This window comes from Gymnoscopelus braueri (genome assembly GCF_963280865.1).
Source record: "Gymnoscopelus braueri genome assembly, chromosome: 5".
NCBI lineage: Eukaryota > Metazoa > Chordata > Actinopteri > Myctophiformes > Myctophidae > Gymnoscopelus > Gymnoscopelus braueri.
This window is the reverse complement of record NC_137606.1, coordinates 36802502-36822968: the sequence shown is the minus strand read 5'-3', so window position 1 is coordinate 36822968 and position 20467 is coordinate 36802502. Positions and strand designations below refer to the sequence as shown.

Below are 20467 nucleotides of genomic sequence, written 5' to 3'. Positions count from 1 at the left end.
TTCACCTTCCCAGATAGGTACGTGTTTTGCACGAAAGCCAGAGCCGATGGCTTACATGGTGAACCAGCCGTTGCCTTGGCATGTTCACCATGTTTCCCGCAGACGGAAAAGCAGCAGAATGGATGAGGTCAGTGCCCTCAATATCTACAACCCACAGACTCATGCAAACTCATATAGACACATACTCTACAGCAGTGGTGGACAGTAACAGAGTAAATGTACTTGAGTACTGTACTTGAGTACAGATTCTGAGGATCACAGATTCTGAGGATCTGTACTTTACTTGAGTATTAGATTTTTGTGATACTTATTACTCTTACTTGAGTACATTTCCAAGACATACATTTCTAGGAAGGCTGTAAAGTACTGAGTACTTTTAAGCCTACTCCACATCCACACCAATGATTCGCCATGCAACTCCTTGCAACATGGAACTACTTGCAACTGCTTGCAACCATTATCTCCAATGGCAGTTGCAAGGAGTTACATTGGTGCGGTTGACCTTAAAACGGTTTTGTTGCAAGGAGTTGCGACTAGTTGCCTTGGTGCGGTTTGGCCTTTAGGTTGGCTGTTTTCTTGTCTTCCCTAAAATGCAATGGTTTGGCCTTTAGGTTGGCTGTTTTCTTGTCTTCCCTAAAATGCAATTGGCCTAACTTCTGCTCTCACACTGGCCGTGTTTCTGGCTTCACCCTGTACTTTAAGTACAGGGCTTTTTTTCAAAGCATGTACTTTGGAATACTTAAGTATATTTAAAAGCAATTACTTTTTTACTCTTACTTGAGTAACATTTTGACTGAGCTACTTTTACTTATAGTGGAGTAAATTTGACCAAGGAGTATCTGTACTCTTACTCAAGTACTGGGGTCGAGTACTTCGTCCACCTCTGCTCTACAGTATCCTATATTCTATATCTTCTATGTCTTATCCTCAGGGCTCCAATTGCTGGGAGGATAGTGAGGAAAACCATGCCTCTACTTTGATGTACGCCCTCTGATCATATGTTTTATCCCTGCTTCTGCTCAAACTGAATAATATAGCCTAATATAATATATTTCCCTTTTGGGAAATGCGTACTCGCTGATATGTTTCATATTTATGTTTTATAATACAATTTACCAATTTAAGTAAAAATGCACGTTAACCACATTAACCCGAGCATCCCAATTTAAAAAATATATTTTATTTTTGCATAACTTTTCTTTTTCAGAAATAACGAAAACAGCCAATCTACAAAATAAACAATCTACAAGCTCATAACATGTTGCGATGCGACGCGTTGTGACCTTGTAGATCTTCTAATTTCACTATTAGATGTAGGGTAAAGTATATAGGGCTTTAGTAAAATGTCCCCCTCCCCCTCCCCCTTGCAAGTCTTATTTTCTTATTTTATGTTGTGTTTAGCCAAAGAGTGAAATGCTAATGAAAGCACAACCTTTCCCTACCGCTCATTCAATGGGGAATCCTCCTGGGCCCACGAGCAGTAATAGTTTTTTTGGCTTTGATTGACATACACTCATATTTGCATTCATTCAGTTGCACTGACTGGCTGTGTGTGAATGATGGCCTTTTGGTTACTAACCTTTAGGCTTATGTCATCTGGTGTCGAGGGAGGGGCTTGTTGCCAGCTTGGCAGACAAGCTTGACTCAGCATCTAAGTATAGTCACGTGTTCCAGGAGCAATTAACTCCTGTGTGGACATGAGCGGACTTAGAAGCTTTTGCTCCTCTGGGTCGTTTATCGAGTTAAAAGGAAGTTGTGCTTTTCAGGCAAGTTCAACGTCAGACCAAAGTTCACTCTTTATTGTTCATAATAGAGAAGAGTTCTGTTCATATTCTGTGTTTTTGTTGTAGGCCTACTGATTGAATTGTACTGAGTGTAAAAATGTACAATGTCCAAGCAGAGAGAAAAAGTACAACAGATAGAAGGGAATAAGAGAGAAGACAGGAAGTGACAACAGATTAAAGAAAAATGCTCAGATGCAAGGGATGAGGGAAATTAAAATAAAATAAACTCAGTCAAGAGGTAGAGTGGAAGCTTGACAGGTGGATGATGGTTTATGCTTCTTGTGAAGGACAACATGAGGTGTGTGCGTGGGTCTCCCTGCAGGCCTGGACATCCAGACTGACAGGTGAGCAGGCGGAGCTCCCTGCTGCTGCTGGGCTGGAGCTGTAATCCCTACCTAGGGGATTTGTGTCCGAGGTCATTTAACTCGGATAGAAAAGACACACACACACACACACACACACACACACACACACACACACACACACACACACACACACACACACACACACACACACACACACACACAGTCATGCATATAAAATGGCAGGTATGCAGAGGAGCAAATGTAAGCTCTATTTGCTGATGATCTTGATGAGAGTCTTATGTAAAAGCATCACACGGATGACGCACACACCAGGTCATGTGAAGACAAAGACAAAGTGTCCTTGATATCTGTGCAACTTGTGGCCAAACTATATACCAGAATCAGATCATGTCTCATTCCGTTCTTCAATATTGGCTGGAAGACTAGAAGTATTTTATAGCAGCACATGAACCTTAGCGGCCCTTTTCTGAGCATGTTGTAATAGGTGAACATTCTACAAAATAGCCGATCTACAAGCTCACAACACAACACACATTGATAGATCTGGTGTAGAGGGAAAAAAGGAGGGGACCAAGTATAGACCCCTGGGGTACATAGTACTGTACCCCTGGGGTAACTACTCGGCCTCAAGCCCATAACCCACCTAATGCCTAACACCCAATACCATATCATATCATCGGGACATACATACACAGAAGAAACTATACAAAAAATGCAGCACAACAAAACAAACCCTAAGATCTGCCCACCCACCCTCACACCCGCCCTGAGGGAAGAAGAATAGAATTAAGCACAGTTAAATGTGTATAAAAAGGATAACAGTATTAAAAGATAGTAAGTAAGTAAAAGGAAAGGAGGGATTAATCAATCATTCGCAGTCAAAGAGTTGATATATGAAAGGAATGGGTCCCAGGTTCTGTGAAAACCATTCAAGGAACCTCAAATTTAATTATCTCTAAAGTGAAGAAATGATGACAGGTCTTTTAACCAAGATGTCGTGGGACCAATATACCAATAGCACTTTGCTAGTTTGGGATGGCTCAGGGTAGAAGACAGGGTTATAATAATAATAATATCATTCACAGGTAATCTTAGAGTATTGCATAGTTAAAACATATAATCAAATATCAATGGGATTGGTATGTAAGATACTCAGAGGATCAGTGCCCACATACCTGTCTAACTACTTCTCCAGAGTTAGTGACACCAGCACAACACCAGAGGGTGCGCCTCTGATCTGTTACCATCCAAATGTAGCACAAACATGGGCAACAAATTATTCTACTACTCTGCCACCATAATGTGGAATGCCCTGACATCACCCATTAAACATGTGAATCACTGGCTTCTTTCTAAACTGGCCAGAAAAAGCAACTGTCAGCAAATTACAAGTGGAGATTGACTGATTTTCCTTTTTTTTCCTTATCTGTAAATATATAGCTATTTGTATTTTCTGATGACATGTATTAATGTGTTAATATTGTATGCTCTGTTGATGAATTGAATACATAGGACCATAATGGAAGCAAGTCCCCAGGACAGGAGTTTTTCAGTTTTAGCCCAAGTGCTTTACTATACTTCAGTTCCGTGCTGTTTACATTTTTTGATTTATTGAAATCAATATTCAATAAAACATATGGTATAGTACTTTAAGTGGGTATAGATAACCTAGAACAGTGCTAGATGATGCTGCCTACGTGACAATGTGCTGTCTCTGGCTTTGTGTCTGACGTCTGATCTGGGATCTGGAGGCTTGGTAGTATCTGAACAATGTCTCAGTCCAACGCTGATCTTTATCAAAGTGGCATGCATGACATGTCTCCCTTTCAGTCTCTGTCTTTCTTTCTCTCTCTCTGTGTGTGTGTGTGTGTGTGTGTGTGTGTGTGTGTGTGTGTGTGTGTGTGTGTGTGTGTGTGTGTGTGTGTGTGTGTGTGTGTGTGTGTGTGTGTGTGTGTGTGTGTGTGTGTGTGTGTGTGTGTGTGTGTGTGTGTGTGTGTGTGTGTTTGTATTGTAAGCTAGTCTTAACTGCTCATTGTGCCCCTCTGTTGTACAGTTTGACGGCTATAGGAGGAACAGCATAGGCGTCTACAGAAAAAGTAAGTATTCCAAAACGCATGCACAAATAACAATAACATCATGTGGCAGGTTATTTTTCTATGTTGCTGATGATCATTAACCTAGCAGCCATTTTAAAGGGTAAACATAGCCGAGGGTAATGACATGAATTGTGGGTGTGTGTTACTGTGTGCCAGCATGGACAGCTCTTGAACAGTTAACTTCAAGCTTGTCGTGCGTTGCCAGACTATCAGAGATCTCCGCCTACTGATAGGCGGTGGTAGGCGATATCTGATCATCTGGCTACTTGAGACCAACGTCATGCTGGCACACAGAAACATCTCAATAATTTAAACAATCTGTGGCGGCTTTATCCAAAGTACTTTACAATACAATGTGCTTTACATTCACCCATTCACACACATCCACACACCGGTGGCGGAAGCAACCATGCAAGGTACCAACCTGCTCACTAAGAGGAGTTAGGGGATCAGTGTCTTGCTCAAGGACACAACCGGCAACTTTCAGTTTCTCAAACAGCCACTCTACCTCTTGAATCATAGCCACCCCTGTTATAAATAAACAAAACAAAACACACCCACAGTATATATTGTTACATCCTTCTGCTTTTACCTATTAAAATGGCCACTGTGAAAAGTGTCCGTAACTACAAATTCAAAGATTTTAATCCTAATCAATCCTAATTAAGACATGAGTTTTAATCAGAAAAATAGCCAGCTGTAACCAAAGGCTAACATGTATTTATGGTGTGTGTCTTAACTGAATCATTGCTGCAGACAATGCGTCCATGGCCATTGCCTCTGCATCTCTGGCTATCCCCTGTTTCCTGTCGTGCTCAGACAACAACGCGGCCAACGGGGAGTTGGCCACTCTGTCCGCCACTGCGGTGGCGACCGCTTTGCCCCCACTCAGCCCTGTTGAAGTGGAGAAGGCCGCCGCTACCATCCAGAGCCACTTCAGGAAGTTCCAGCAGCAGAAGAAACAGAAGGATGACAAATAGACAGAGAGAGAGGAAGTGGAGAGAGATGAACGGGCATAAAGGAGAGAGGATTTAAGAGAATATGGAGGGAAGGAGAGAGGGAACTGAACTCAGGGAAGATATGTGCTCAAATGCACAAATATACACCTTGATGCTAGCACATGCACACACATGTATCCACACACACACACACACACACACACACACACACACACACACACACACACACACACACACACACACACACACACACACACACACACACACACACACACACACACATTAGAAAGGTTTGAATGCAGTACTTTTACCATACAATTTACCTATTGTATTACATTGTGTGAATACTACTTATGCATATTAATGTTATTAATCATCTGTATGGAAGACAACATTGCACTGTACTGTGAAGATTGTGAAAATGTTTTACTATATATTTATTACAATGTTTAATGTTGTTCACACCAGATTTAATTCAACTCCTCCATTTACCTGGACTAGATCAGTGTAGCATGTTGTCCTCTGGTGGCGTGATCAGGTTATGAATGACATTTGACACTCATTGCGAACGCGGAAGGAGGCGCGGCGCGCGCCTCCGACCAAGTGGAGCTTACTATGTAACCCTGCTCAGGTTGTGGGTCTGTCTGTCTGTGTGTCTGTGTGCATGCACTACCTATGTAGAGGGCGCCAGAGTGCAGGAATGTAGACAATGCTCTGATTTAAATGCAACACCACACACACACACACACACACACACACACACACACACACACACACACACACACACACACACACACACACACACACACACACACACACACACACACACACACACACACACACACACACACACACACACACACACACACACACACACACACACTTCTCGCCATCACAGTGAAATAACACGGATTACAAGTCCGTAAATACACAATATTTTCGAGCTGCGTTCGCGCGTCTTACTTGTATAATGTAACTGCTATACAGTAACATAAAACTGGATAGAAGGAGGGAAGTCTGCACACTGTATATCAGCTCCCAGGAGATGCATTTTATTGAGGACAACGTCATCAGGTCTGACCTGAGACCTGATGAAGACCTGTGTGGGGTCAAACGTTGTCCTCAATCAAATGAATCTCCTGGGAGTTGATAAACAGTGTGTGGACTTCCCTTCCTCTCTCCAGTGTACGTATCGTTGCCCAGCACCTGTGCAAATTCATTTTTGGGTGTTCTTGTCCTTGGACTCTATTTCTACCCGTAACATAATACCCCATTCCATTGTTTGAGTCTATATACTGTATTATGGTTATGCTAGAGAGTTTTAAGGACCACCAAGGTATGAAAGCGACTTCAATTTAACAATAAGAAATGCATTTTTCCAGTGATGCCAGATAAGCCTACTAGATGTTGAGTGAGACATATAATAATAATAATAATAATAATAATTGTTATTATTACTAGACTACTCGGGAACGATGAAAGTCAGGAACGACACTGTTGGGAATGCATGCCCGGTTATGTCCACTGTACCCATCTGTCTGTCTGTGTTTCTTTTATGCCAATATGACCATATATGGAGATTTCTGTATCCGTCTGTCTGCCTGTGTCACTTTAATGCCCATAGATATCTCTTTATCTGTCTGTTCTTGTCCCTTTTATGCCCAAATATGGAGATCCCTAATGTCGTTAGTATGCCCACATGTGGCATGCATGCACATTTATGGGCATATCGGTTGGATCGGCGATTCTGGTAAATCAGTTCCCAATATTTGCCTATGTATGGGCATATTGGTCTGATCTGCGGTTCTGGACAACCGCTGACCCGACCGACTTCACGCCGGGCACCGCACTTCCTCGGGTCGCCAGCAGGGTTCATCAATATGCCCATACACGGACACCGTGGCAAGACTTGTCCTTGTCTGCGGCAAGTTTTTTATTTAGTTTTTACACACATAATGTTCTTATTTTGATCATGAACCCAATTACTGAATGTCAGTCTCTAGGTTTTCTTCAGAATATGTACTGTATGACGCTGATTTACTATGACACTATGTAGGCCCTATGGCACATTAGGAGTCCACTAGGACAGTGGTTCTCAAACTTTGTTTTATTTTCAAGGACCCCAGTAACTGAGAGTGTACAAATGGAACCAAATGGACCCGTACCAAATTTGGCTCCATTTGTACACTCTCAGACAGACCTGTAATGGTCCATTTGGACCACTTTCAAGCAACCCCGAAGGTCCCTCAACCCACTTTAAGGACCACAGCACTAGTAGTATACATTTAGAGCTATAGCTCTGTTTCTGGTAATGTGTATATGTCCATGGCAAAAGTTTTATTTTGACAAAAATGACCACCACAAGCCGGCATGGCAATGACCCCTGGTCACCAGCGATACCAAAAGCCGTGAAGGAGTGTAATACCCTACGCTCCTTCAAAACCTTCCTAAAAGAGTACCTACAGGTGGCTCAAATTCGAAACTGGCCCCCTGTAAAAGCCCCCCCCCCCCCCTCTGTACATATTTTTAGTTTTTCATAATCTTAAACTGTTTTTATGATGTTCTGTATACCTCATACGTAATTTAATGTCTCTATGAATTCAGTACAAAGGACCCCAAAGGAAACCTTAAATCCTATAGCTGACCTTGTATTGAACTGTACTTTCATGTGCTTTTTTCTGCAAACTTCTAATAAAGTATTCAATTCAATCAATCAATGCACGCTGGGCGGTTCTCGAGATGTGCGAAGCACAGACTCACAGACATTTTGTGAATGTATAGATTATTATTGTGGGATCGCTAAAGCGATCACACTACTGTTATTGTCAACACCGTTTTTTGACGGCTAACTAGTCCTTCATACTTTTAGCTACAAACTCCGTTCCAACTCTTCAACGTTCGGCCTACTCAGGACATGTCGGCTACCATTTGAATTTTTGAAATAATTTGTACTTTTAGAGATATTTCACTTTTTACTTCTAAAAAACTCCCATTCATTTCAATGGAGAAATTCATACTTTTAGATAGAAACTCCGTTCCAACTCTATAACGTTCAGCCTACTTAGGACATATTGGCTACCATTAGAATTTTTTGAAATAATTTGTACTTTTAGAGATATTTCACTTTTTAAATAGTAAAAATACTTAAAAGTTGATAAAAAGAGTAAAAATACTTAAAAGTTGTAAAAATTAGTAAAAGCTACTTTAAAGTAAATAAAGTGACTAAAAATACTTTAAAGTAAGTACCTTGATTAAAAATACTTAAGAGTACTTATACTGAGTAAAAATACTTAAAAGTACTCAACATGAGTAAAAATACTTAAAAGTTGAAAAAAATAGTAAAAATACTTAAAAGTTGTACAAATTAGTAAAAAATACTTTAAAGTAAATAAAGTGACTAAAAATAATTTAAAGTAAATACCCTTTAGAACCTTTCAAACCTTTAGAACCTCTTAAACCTTTAGAACCTCTTAAACCTTTCAAACCTTTCAAACCTTTCAAACCTTTCAAACCTTTAGAACCTTTCAAACCTTTAGAACCTCTTAAACCTTTCAAACCTTTAGAACCTCTTAAACCTTTCAAACCTTTCAAACCTTTCAAACCTTTCAAACCTTTCAAACCTTTAGAACCATTCAAAGCTTTAGAACCTTTAGAACCTTTCAAACCTTTAGAACCTCTTAAACCTTTCAAACCTTTCAAACCTCTTAAACCTTTCAAACCTTTAGAACCTTTCAAAACTTTAGAACCTTTCAAACCTTTAAAACCTTTAAACCTTTCAAACCTTTAACTCTACTAACACTATCAATACTCAATACCATCAACATTCTTAGCGATCCCACACTGTTTCTTCAGGAACAGTACCTTCTAGTTATTATTATTATCGTTATTATTGTTATCATGATAATCACTTTATTTGTAGAGCACCTTTCATACACAAAACGCAGCCCTACGTGCTTCACATAAAAATAGCATATAATAACTCCACAATACAAATTAAGGTAAAAACAAGACAGAGTGTACAGTAAAATAAAATACAAATATGAGCCATGGACATACAATTTGTTCAATTCTAAGCCAGATCATAAAAGATAAATTAAGTGTAGATGGATACTCTTAAAAAGCTCCTGAATTTTCTTTCTTTTCTGCCTTACCACTTGTGAACAAGTTGATCCCCTTGATGTGTAGGCCTACATGTAAAGAACTTGTTCTCAAACTGTGGTCCGTTGACCTTGAGGGTGTTCCATCCCCTACTAAATATATTAATATAGCATCAAAATCAGTTCAACCACTTTACTGTAACCCTATATTGTCGTGATGAGACACATAATTACGTGAGTTTGTTGTAGATGCTATCAAATCCTCTTGGGAAAATGTGGAATCTTTTCTTAAGATTAGAATGTTCAGTATCAGTGACAGTAAAGTTATTATAGCCTCTTGGGAGGCAATTGGGTAGACTCTTTGGTGTAGCCTAGACCTTTGTGTAATAGAATCACATAGCTTTTAAAAAACAAGAATTAAAAATGTTTTTGTATTGAATAATTTGATTGTTGTGTTGTGGGTATACGACATACATACACATGTATTTCTACGTATATAATAAGAGGACCACTGGAATAAAATGGTGTGGAACAATTTATTCTCTGTGTGTGTGTGTGTGTGTGTGTGTGTGTGCGTGTGCGTGTGTGTGTGTGCGTGTGTGTGTGAGTGTGTGTGCGTGCATGCGTGCGTCTGTCTGTAGACAAATAAATAATTAGATAATACATAATTGCAATATCTTCAAAACTCTGTTTTTAAAACTGTATGGTTTTAACGAATTAATGTAACATTGACAACCCAAAACACATCACAAATCTGATACCAAACATTGCTGCCTGAGAATACACAGGCTCAGTGGTTCTCAATTGAGTAACAGCTTGGCAATACTTCAGATGGGTAAATATTTGTCCCAAATCCATAATATACTGTACCTGTATTATCATTGGGTGTGTGTCTCAGGATTAGAACAGCAAATTAACTATATACACTGAACATGTGTATGACCACTAGGTGGCATAATAAGACCAGCAAATGAACCATCTGGCGTATACAGCGCAGCAGACAACTGGAGATACCTGAAATAACCTAGGGCAGGGGTCTTTTTTTGGGTCAAGGACCCCTTAGTTGAGAGACAAATGAAGCAGGGACCCCCCCCCCTCCCCACACTTATTGTATAAAACTGTGTTGCAGATTAAACCTTTTCAAAAATGTCATAGATAGTTGGATTCATGCTAATGTGTATTTTCAACCCTTAATATTTAGTCAACTTGACCGTTGGCTCTGTACTTGGTCTGCTCCTTTTCCCTCTACATACACTCTCTGAAAATAGACGATGTAGCCTACAAGCTCACAACGTCTGGCAGCGCAAGGCATTGTGAACTTGTAGATCTGCTATTTTCGGCTAATGTTCCCCATCACACAAAGATTTGGCGGACGGCCTGTAGTAACTCTGAGGACCCCCTGTTGAAGACCCCTGACCTAGGGGCTACATAGTTAGACAAACTGTGTGAAGTTGAAGTCGCATAATAGGCTATTTCACCAGGAAAATCCACGAACCCCAGCTACTTAGTAAAACTATCTAGCTGACCTCCCAACATGGCAGGCAGACTATCAAGAGCGCCTAAACACACCTTGGTAAAATGTATATATATTTTTTGGTAGCTACTAGGCCTACTACTGTACATTCGATAGGAGTAGTAGGCTACACATCACGTTTTCTCGTAGAAACACAAGAAATTGCACGCATAATGGTGGCAGTGTGTAGCCTGGATATTCACTGCTGCAACGATGACAAAGCGCATTAATCATACCGCCAGAAAACTGCGCCTGATTAATTATCCCTGAATAAATAAGTCGTTACAGGCAGAGACAGGAGCTGTCAGCCGGGTAGGTCCCCAGGACCCCCCTCTCTTTCTCCTTCTCTCTGCCTCTCCTCTCCTCTATATCACTGTCGTTTTGCCCTATCTCATCTGTTTGACCGATAGGTGAAAAATGGAAGCACTACCACCACCACCACCACCACCGCCACCAGACAGTTGTGTATTAGCGTACCTCAAGTAGGCTACTGCACAATGTTGAGGTATTTGTACTTTTCTTGAGTAGGCCTATATCCAATTTCCAATACTTTTACTTCTACTCCATTACATCTCAGAGGTAAATATTGTACTTTTACTCCATTACTATTATTTGACCACTTTAGTCACTAGTTATACTTTGTAGATTTAGCTTACAAAACATACACACAACTTCAGCCCTTAAAGTTAAACTTTGGCTATTTGAAAATAGCCGATCTAAAAGCTCTGTGAGCTGGTAGATCGGCTTTTTTCTGGGGCACAGGCCTTGTGGGGGACATATCCGGCGGAGGCACTGCATACGTATAGCCTACAACCAGAACTGACGCCCACACTCCGCTGAAAACTTATGGATACTCTCTTGTGAAATGCTATGGTGAAATGGGACCTTCTTCATAATGAGTACTTTTACTTTTGGTACTTTAAGTACATTTTGATGATGCCAATACTTTTGTACTTTTACTCAAGTACATTTTGAATTCCGGACTTACTTGTAACAGAGTATTTCTACTGTATATTGCAGTATTGGTACTTTTACTTAAGTAAAAAATGTGAGTACTTTTTTCACCGCTGACCACCACTGCCTTGCCCATTGGCTAATCACATCAGTGCATGGACCTGATAAGCAGGTTGTTTTGACGGTTAGATCCCATAGGCCTGAGGGCCCACAGTTCAGATGTTTTCATGAGGGTTTCAGTTGAGGTAAGCACATGTATGGGGTGTCATTTATCATTCACACCGTTTCCTAGCCCTGATAACATCACTGCTAGAGGAACACACAGCAAGCATGCACACTGCTGCTGCTGGACAGGTGTGAGAGGACAGAACCATGACTGTTGTTAGTGGTTCTCAACCTGTGGGTCGGGACCCCCAGGGGTGTCCCCATATGATTTCTTTTTTTTTGGGGGGGGGGGGGGGGGGATCCCTAGATTACAGTGAAGTGACAATTTAAGGACTACTGTAATACATTCGATAGGAGGATTCGATAAGACCTTTTTAATACCAAAAAAAAGGGGGAAAAAAACATTACTGCATCAAAAGTAATCAACAAACGATACTATTAAAACCAAATTGTCAAATAATATAAGAGGGAAAATTTTTCACAATATTTATCTGTGGAACCGAGTCAAGCTAAATGGGTGGGGGCCGGGCGTCCCCAGTTCACGTATTATTATTTTGGGGGGTCGCGGCCTGAAAAGGTTGAGAACCACTACTGTAGGCTAGCTGTGTGTGTCCAGCAAAACAAGAACATGCGAGGAAATTAAGGATATATCAAAATAAAGTGTCCATCTAGTTTGTCAATAACCTGTGGATATTTAGAACAAAATGATATATTTCTAGATACTCAACAACAGTTTGATTGGAAGGCACCAATCAGAATATGAATGGTGTTTCAAAGACGCATGCAGGAGCTGTCATTAGACGGTTTGATAAGCATGAAAACAATAACCCATATTGCCCTGCATGGATCAATAGCAGTTTTTAAGCCATGCTAGATGTTCTGGAGTGCCACCTGACACGGTTTTCCAAAACCTGATGTGATTTGTCACTGTCAGCTTGAAGAGAATGTATCCGCAAACTAAGGACCATATCTAAACACATCATTGTCTGTTCACAGCTCCATATAGAATACCATTCATAACCACAGACCATTTTGCCATTAATTGCTTCATTTTTAGAGGCTGTGGTTGTCATACAGTTTGTCCTTAAAGGCTAGCTGAACCTGAATAATTGAGTCAAGGTGAGCTATAGAAAACTGTGTGGTTAGTAAGTCATTGTGTGTGTGTGTGTGTGTGTGTGTGTGTGTGTGTGTGTGTGTGTGTGTGTGTGTGTGTGTGTGTGTGTGTGTGTGTGTGTGTGTGTGTGTGTGTGTGTGTGTGCGTGCGTGCGTGCGTGCGTGCGTGCGTGCGTGCGTGCGTGCGTGCGTGCGTGCGTGCGTGCGTGCGTGCGTGCGTGCGTGCGTGCGTGCGTGTTACTTCCCAGCTTACGTCTATCCACTCAATGCAGCTTCAGGTTTTAAGGCAGCAGAAAAGGCACAGTGATGGAAAGTAAATGTTTTGCTCTCTGACGTGTGTTAAACGCTGAGGGCAACAGGGTGAGTGTGGAGGACGTGGGGGTAGAAATGTGTTAAAGCGTGGGAAAGTGATAAGATCAGATCAGATCAGGAGAGGTTAAGATGGAAACACTGCTCTCAGCAAAGCTCATGTCTTCCCACACCTGCCTCTCTCTCTCTCTCTCTCTCTCTCTCTCTCTCTCTCTCTCTCTCTCTCTCTCTCTCTCTCTCTCTGTGTGTGTGTGTGTGTGTGTGTGTGTGTGTGTGTGTGTGTGTGTGTGTGTGTGTGTGTGTGTGTGTGTGTGTGTGTGTGTGTGTGTGTGTGTGTGTGTGTGTGTGTGTGTGTACACAGTGTGTGTGTGTACAGTGTGTGTGTACAGTGTGTGTGTGAGTGTTTATGTTTACCGTACATGCGTGAATTGTAACTCAACTGTAGGATAGGGTAGTGAACAACAGGTGACAGAGATAAGGTTGTCTTTATCTGTTGTAACAGAGCAGAACTGGGTGGATTTTTATGTAAACAGGAGCTTATTTCTGTGTAGTTCTTGTGCTCCCATCCCTTATTTATAAAGCAACCAATGACCTTGGAAATACTTCAATATGATATACAAAACAATCATTTGATGATTAAGAAATACAACAAGCAACACATGGCTTCTCAAGTTTTATATAATCCATAAGTTTATTAATATGCCTTGTAATGAGATTTTTTTTCTAATGTTAAAATAAACTGTAATGAATTTAGTTTTCCTAATTGGAATCTGTGACACAACTACATTTTTTAAATGCTTTTGCAGAGCCATTTATTTGGTTGAGGAGTCAGTTTGAAGCTCAAGCTGCTTGTCTGTAATTGCACCTCACAAAGGTTGAGGTAGGAGACTGTTGCATGTGTCTGTTATTTCTGTTCATATATTGTTAAATATCTTAAAAGTTAAAAGTCTTATTTTTTTATTTCAATCTCTGTTAAGCAGAAAGATAGGCTTCTAATCAGGAATTAGAGTAGTACTCATTTTCAGCACTGCAAACTGTTAGGCAGAAGCATTTGAAAACTGTGTTGGCTGGTCTACCAGTCTTGAGAGACTAGTATCTATATACCCGGACTCTTTTGTCAGGTCAAAAGGACTGTATGCCTTGACCTGCTTGACAAAGTGTCTTGAGACAACTTGTTTTGCCACGTATATAAATAAAACTGATTGACCTACAGTATATGAACCCCTAAAATAGTAAGCAGTTACAGTACATGTTAGAAGATGATAGATACAGCGCTAACATGTTTAATTGTGACCACTAGGTGTCACTAGATATCTCTGATCGATATCTCTGTCCAAGTCATCCTTGAATTCCTCTGACTCATCCTTTAAACATATTCAGAAACATATATTATATGCTAATCCCCTCACACAGCTGCTTAGTATTCCCTTCTCCAATTCATGATTGTGGGACATAGTTTTATGTTTAAAAAGTGTTTTTATTTTATTTTTTGTGAGGGCTGAGTGAGAGTGACGAGTCTCTGGGTTGGTCCCAGCACAGAGGACGCCTTCAGTGGCAGCCATCTTGGATGCGGTGGTATCGCCCTGGCATGGTGTGTTTTTTTTTGTGTCCACAGGCATTCCGTCTCCCCATCTCTCTCCGTTTTCCTTCCTACTTCCTTTTTGATCACATCGTGCTTTTACCAAGTCACCGTCGTCTCTCTCTTTCGTTCCCATGCAGATCCTCTCATTTACAAATGTAAACAAACAAAACGAGGGGAAAAGAGAGAACTATAGAGATGAATATGGAACAGAGGGAAGTACCCCACCACCACTCCGTCACACCCTCACGCCCACCCTCGCCCCATCACCCTGCGTCCTCTCATTATCGTCCCCAGCTCATTTGAATAAATTAACACCCCTTGATGTCTTGTAGCCACATGTACATGCGCATGCGCATGCACACACATACACATACACACACATTATGGCACAAGAACAAGCAGAAATATCGGTCCTGTGCTTTGCTAACGTATAAAAACATGCATGCATGCACGCACGCACGAACGCACACACGCGTGCGTGCGCGCACACACACACACACGCACGCACGCACGCACGCACGCACGCACGCACGCACGCACGCACGCACGCACGCACACACACACACACACACACACACACACACACAGGGGCACATTCATCCTCTGATGTGCTTATACTATCACACATCTGCCACAACACTCACGCATGCTCGGTTAAAGGCAAACAGGCCATTCAACGGCGCCTTTGCTCTTAATGTACTGCAGCAGCGTGGTGATTCATATTAGCTTAATGCAGATGAGGCTCCGCCATACACAGCAGCATGCAGAGGCAGCGAGGCTGACTCGCTGCAGCACGTCACTGAGGGAGCTTTGGGGAGGGTTCTTTGGGCTTACGAGGGCCTCCAGAGTCCAGAGTCTGTTTCTAATGCCGCCACCGTAAATTGTTGCCTTTGTAAATCCAGTAGAAACGGCTTATTCCACATTTGCAACCACGTCTACCTTTAACCCCCAACTCCACCCCTGTGTGCACCCCGATCAGCCCTGTTCCTATTTATCAGCACCCCTCCTTATTTAAATGACTGTAACCTTGGAAGTAAGCAATATTGCAATGCCCCATCAGGTCTGACCTTGTTGAGGTTCCAGTGCACTGGGGGTTGTGCCTTAATACCAGATACATTAGCGCTAATATGATCCTAGCATGTAGACAGGGCCTGAGGGCTGCTCTGATCATCTGAGCATTAGTATTAACATCTACATTAGCATCACTCTCTCTGTCTGCATCCACAGCCTCTCTGTTTCTCTCTGCCCCTAACTGTCACTCTCTCCTTCTTTCTCTCTCTCTCTCTCTCTCTCTCTCTCTCTCTCTCTCTCTCTCTCTCTCTCTCCATTTTTCATCTCTCCTTCTTTTCCTTCTTCGTTCAACAAACTCTCCTCTTCTCCCTATATTTCCAGGCAATGACTGGAGGAGAGAGATGGGGTGTGTGAGATGATGAGTCACATTGTGTTGTGTTTTACAGTGGTGTCTGTCTGTCCTGGGTCGTCCTCTCCATGGTGACAGTAGTCCCTATACTGTAGCTGTCTGGAAGCCGCTTGCCTTTTATCCAGCCTAGCTGGACCAGCTCAGCCTGTCACACCGCATGATGATCACTGGCTGACAGTACAACCTGCTTGGCACTGTCGTGACCAATCAAATCATCCCCCTTAACTGGCCTGCCTTGTTGCCTTTTGATGTCCTAACAGACACCATTTACTATACAGGGTTCTGTTATTGGGTGCTGTGTCTATTGTGTCTGTCCCAAAAACATGGCCTGTGTTATTCTTTTTAAAGGGCATGCCACGCCCACCACACTTGCCACAGAAAACCCCTCTACACACCTGATTCCACTTCCCACTCATGATTAGCCTCAGTATATGTTGCCAACCCCATGCAACATAATCTGTTAATCAGTTCAGTTTGCTGTCTATTGTGTTCAACAACTCTGTGAGATTACTCTGCATTCTTTGTCATCTTGGTACCCAAACGCCTGCTCGCCCGTTTTACCAAGATTCTAGCCTCGCCCCAAATGTAATAAACTTGAAATGTGTTCTTCTTTGGCTCTCTGCCTCTGTGTGCCTGCTTTTGAGTCCTATCTGTACCTTGCTTGACAGTGTAGACAGTTTTTAGTTTTGGGGGGAGCTTTTATTTAGACAAGATGGTGCAGAGACACAGGAAATCGAGCGTGGGCAGAGAGGGGGAAAGACATGCAACTAGAAAAAGTGCTCCTCGGAGCACAGGTCTCCGCCAGGTCAGGTACGTTATTGTGGCCTCCTGGTGGCGCTATAATAGGCCAATGTGAAAAGGGTGCCATTTGTTCAAGGGCTTTTCACTGCAATCGGACACTGCATTCATGATTTGAGGCATTTTGTTCCAAAAATATGTTTGCAGAATTAGACCTGCTGGTGGCGCTATAACAGGCCAATGTGAAAAGGGTGGCATTTCTTCGTCGGCCTAATAGAAATGTGCGTGTGAAATTTCACGGAAATCGCAAGCTGCGTTCATGATTTGAGGCATTTTGTTCAAAACGGAACAATCCTGCAAACTTTGGAAGCCAATCTTAGGCAATCAGGATGGAATATGGGAAATTGGATAAATCCGTGTTGATCACATGACTATAGAGATACTGTGTACCGATTTGTGTGATGTTTGGACAAAATCTGTAGGAGTAGTATCAATAAATGTGTTTTGCACATATCGGCCTCCTGGTGGCGCTATAAACAGCCAATCTGAAAAATGGGCCAGAGGTTCTGAGTTGGCATCCAGGGAGTATGCGTGCACAGTTTCGCAGCGGCCGGGCCAACGGTGCCAGAGATTAGCTGCTAACGGACGGACAGGACGGACACACGGACGGACGGACGGACGGACGGACGGACGGACGGACGGACGGACGGACGGACGGACGGACGGACGGACGGACGGACGGACAGGGGGTAAAACATACTCTAACGCCATGCCTTTCGGCCTGGCGGAGACAACAATGGGTCTCCAGAATTGGACCGGGGACGTTGTGTTTGACGCAATATCCGTTCAGGTACCAGTGTGCACGTGGGTTGCAGGATCTAAGGGTCTGTAGAGATCCTACGTGTGTGTGCACAGCAGTGTGTGTGTCTCACAGCTGTAAGATTTCAAACCAGGTGTGCACCTCTGCAGGTTATCCTTTTCAAACATTTCTTTAATATTATGGATCATACATACAGTTTTAAGCATGCTTTTAAGTTTGTTTGTGCGTTTAAAAGTGCACATCTCAAAGCATATATGTGTCACAGGCCCTGAAATATATGTGTGTACACTGTTGTATGTGTTCCTATGGTGTTTCATTGCATGTTTGCATTTGCGTATGTGTGCACTGTTTGCTCTCAATCGTTTGTCAAGTGTGTGTGGGAGTATCGAGGCGGTGAGCTGTGTTTGTGTCTGTGCTGGCGTGTGTGTGTGTGTGTGTGTGTGTGTGTGTGTGTGTGTGTGTGTGTGTGTGTGTGTGTGTGTGTGTGTGTGTGTGTGTGTGTGTGTGTGTGTGTATTCACACACTCATGCCTGTGTGTGTGTGTGTGTGTGTGTGTGTGTGTGTGTGTGTGTGTGTGTGTGTGTGTGTGTGTGTGTGTGTGTGTGTGTGTGTGTGTGTGTGTGTGTGTGTGTGTGTGTGTGTTACATAACCATGAGTGGAGGCAGAATGTGCTGCCTTGCTTGCCACACCACAGGGGCTCTTCAGTGGGAGTGAGAGACCACAGCTTGCTTCAGAAACTTGGGGTCTTACTCTTAACACTCCTCACTGATGAACTCCGTTCTGTATCACGCCACAGCAATGAGAGGGGCACAGTAGACAGTGAGGTATGGAGGGTGCTACGTGGAACGTAGGAAATGTGGGCTGGAGTCAAGCCTGAGATGAAGGGAGGAGAGTTCATCGCTGGAAGCAGTTGTTTCTTTGGCCATATAAAAGCAAGCACAGTAGTCCATCCTTATATTTGATGACATTTTATTGCAAGTTTTTTTTCCACACAGCTGACAGTGGAGTACAGGAAACAGGAAAGAAAAGCCAGACAGAATAGAATGAGTCACACTTTGAACCCACACACTGAGTCGTAAAGCCTCAGAGACCGCGTTGTACTACATGTACACAATACAAATCCTCAGTGTTAATTTAACTCTGAGAGTGTATAAATGGACCCACACCGACGGGTCCATCTGGGTTAAATCAACACCTTTGTACTGTGTATCATCAACTTCAGAGGTACTATGTTTTCTCCTTTAAAGATGGTCAGGAGCACAGAGAATGGTGTATACACTATACAGTAAATCGGTTCAGGAAGAATTATTACAGTATTATGGTATGCCCACAGGCCTATACATAAACGTCAATTCCATTTCATGGCATCACCATGATGCTTTATAGCTTAGTGAAGAGAGAATGGGCTAATATTACCAGGTTTAGGGTTTCAATTACCACTGGGACCATACACTTAAAATATAGCAATTTATTATAATCAAATCATGTATCAAAGAGCCACTGATGCAAAGCTTTCAACAGTTGCATTGTTCAGAGTCTAGTCATTTAGATCGTGTCTAGAATAGATCTGCCCCCCAAAATGTGGTCGCCAATGCAAATGCACAGTGCACCTATGGATTCTGCTTTTAGTGTGTTTTTTTGTTATCGTGATGAATGCAATTTGTCCCACTATTCATAAATTATGACACATCTTCGGTCCCCTCAACACAATCTGTAATTTTTGTCTGCGCAATGCTGCTGATAGCAATGCGACCCCTAATTATGCAGTGCGTCTTTGAACCTCCCCTGCGTGCGTGTGTGTGTGTGTGTGTGTGTGTGTGTGTGTGTGTGTGTGTGTGTGTGTGTGTGTGTGTGTGTGTGGTGGGTGTGTGCACGCACGTGCGTGCGTGTGCTCGGCATGGGGACTCTATACAAACGATGTTCAAAGTCTCTAGGGACGCGCTGAGCTCTGTGAGTGCATGCGTAAAAAAAAGAGTGAAAGAAAACGAAACACAATTGAGAACAAAATGAACACTGATTTTTGTCATGAATCCACATAATTAAAATTATCACCCAAGTCTATTAAAAAATACTGTATAGTAATCCAAAGAAGACCTTTCTCTCTCGTACGAGTGCGCTCAACAGTGGTTCTCAACCAGTCGTCCGGGGACCACCAGTGGTCCTTGATGGGGTTCCAGGTGGTCTGACTCTCCAGCTATAAATGATGGAGAGTTGGTAACCAAATGGACCCTTATAGATCTTTAACTCTTGAGAGCGTAAAATGAAACCAAATGAACCCTTAGGGGTCCTTTTGGTTTCATTTTATGCTCTCAAGAGTTAAATTATTGTTAAACATCTGCATTACTTAATTAAATAAATGTTATTTTGATCAACGTTTGCCCGTTATCTCTCCTATGGTAGCCTACCACATCAATACAGCATCAAAATCGTATCCAACGATAACAAAATAAGTATTGGGTCTGAGAGTATAAATCTCATCAAATGGTGGTCCGTGGCTCAAATGCCGAATAAATAATGGAACCTTGACATGAAAAGGGTTGAAAACCACTTCTCTATAGAATGAGTTCCTTTGTGTGCTGGAGGTGCCGACT

General features: G+C 42.2%; 1 protein-coding gene across 1 annotated transcript; it reads left to right on the top strand.

Moving 5' to 3' along the window:
- Positions 1-7290, top strand: LOC308085130 (uncharacterized protein). The gene is made up of 3 exons (XM_080428214.1): positions 1-127; positions 4164-4206; positions 4963-7290. The coding sequence occupies exons 1-3, from the start codon at positions 47-49 to the stop codon at positions 5184-5186; spliced, it is 348 nt and encodes a 115-aa protein (XP_080284340.1). The 5' UTR covers positions 1-46; the 3' UTR covers positions 5187-7290.
- The last annotated feature ends 13177 nt before the right edge of the window (positions 7291-20467 follow it).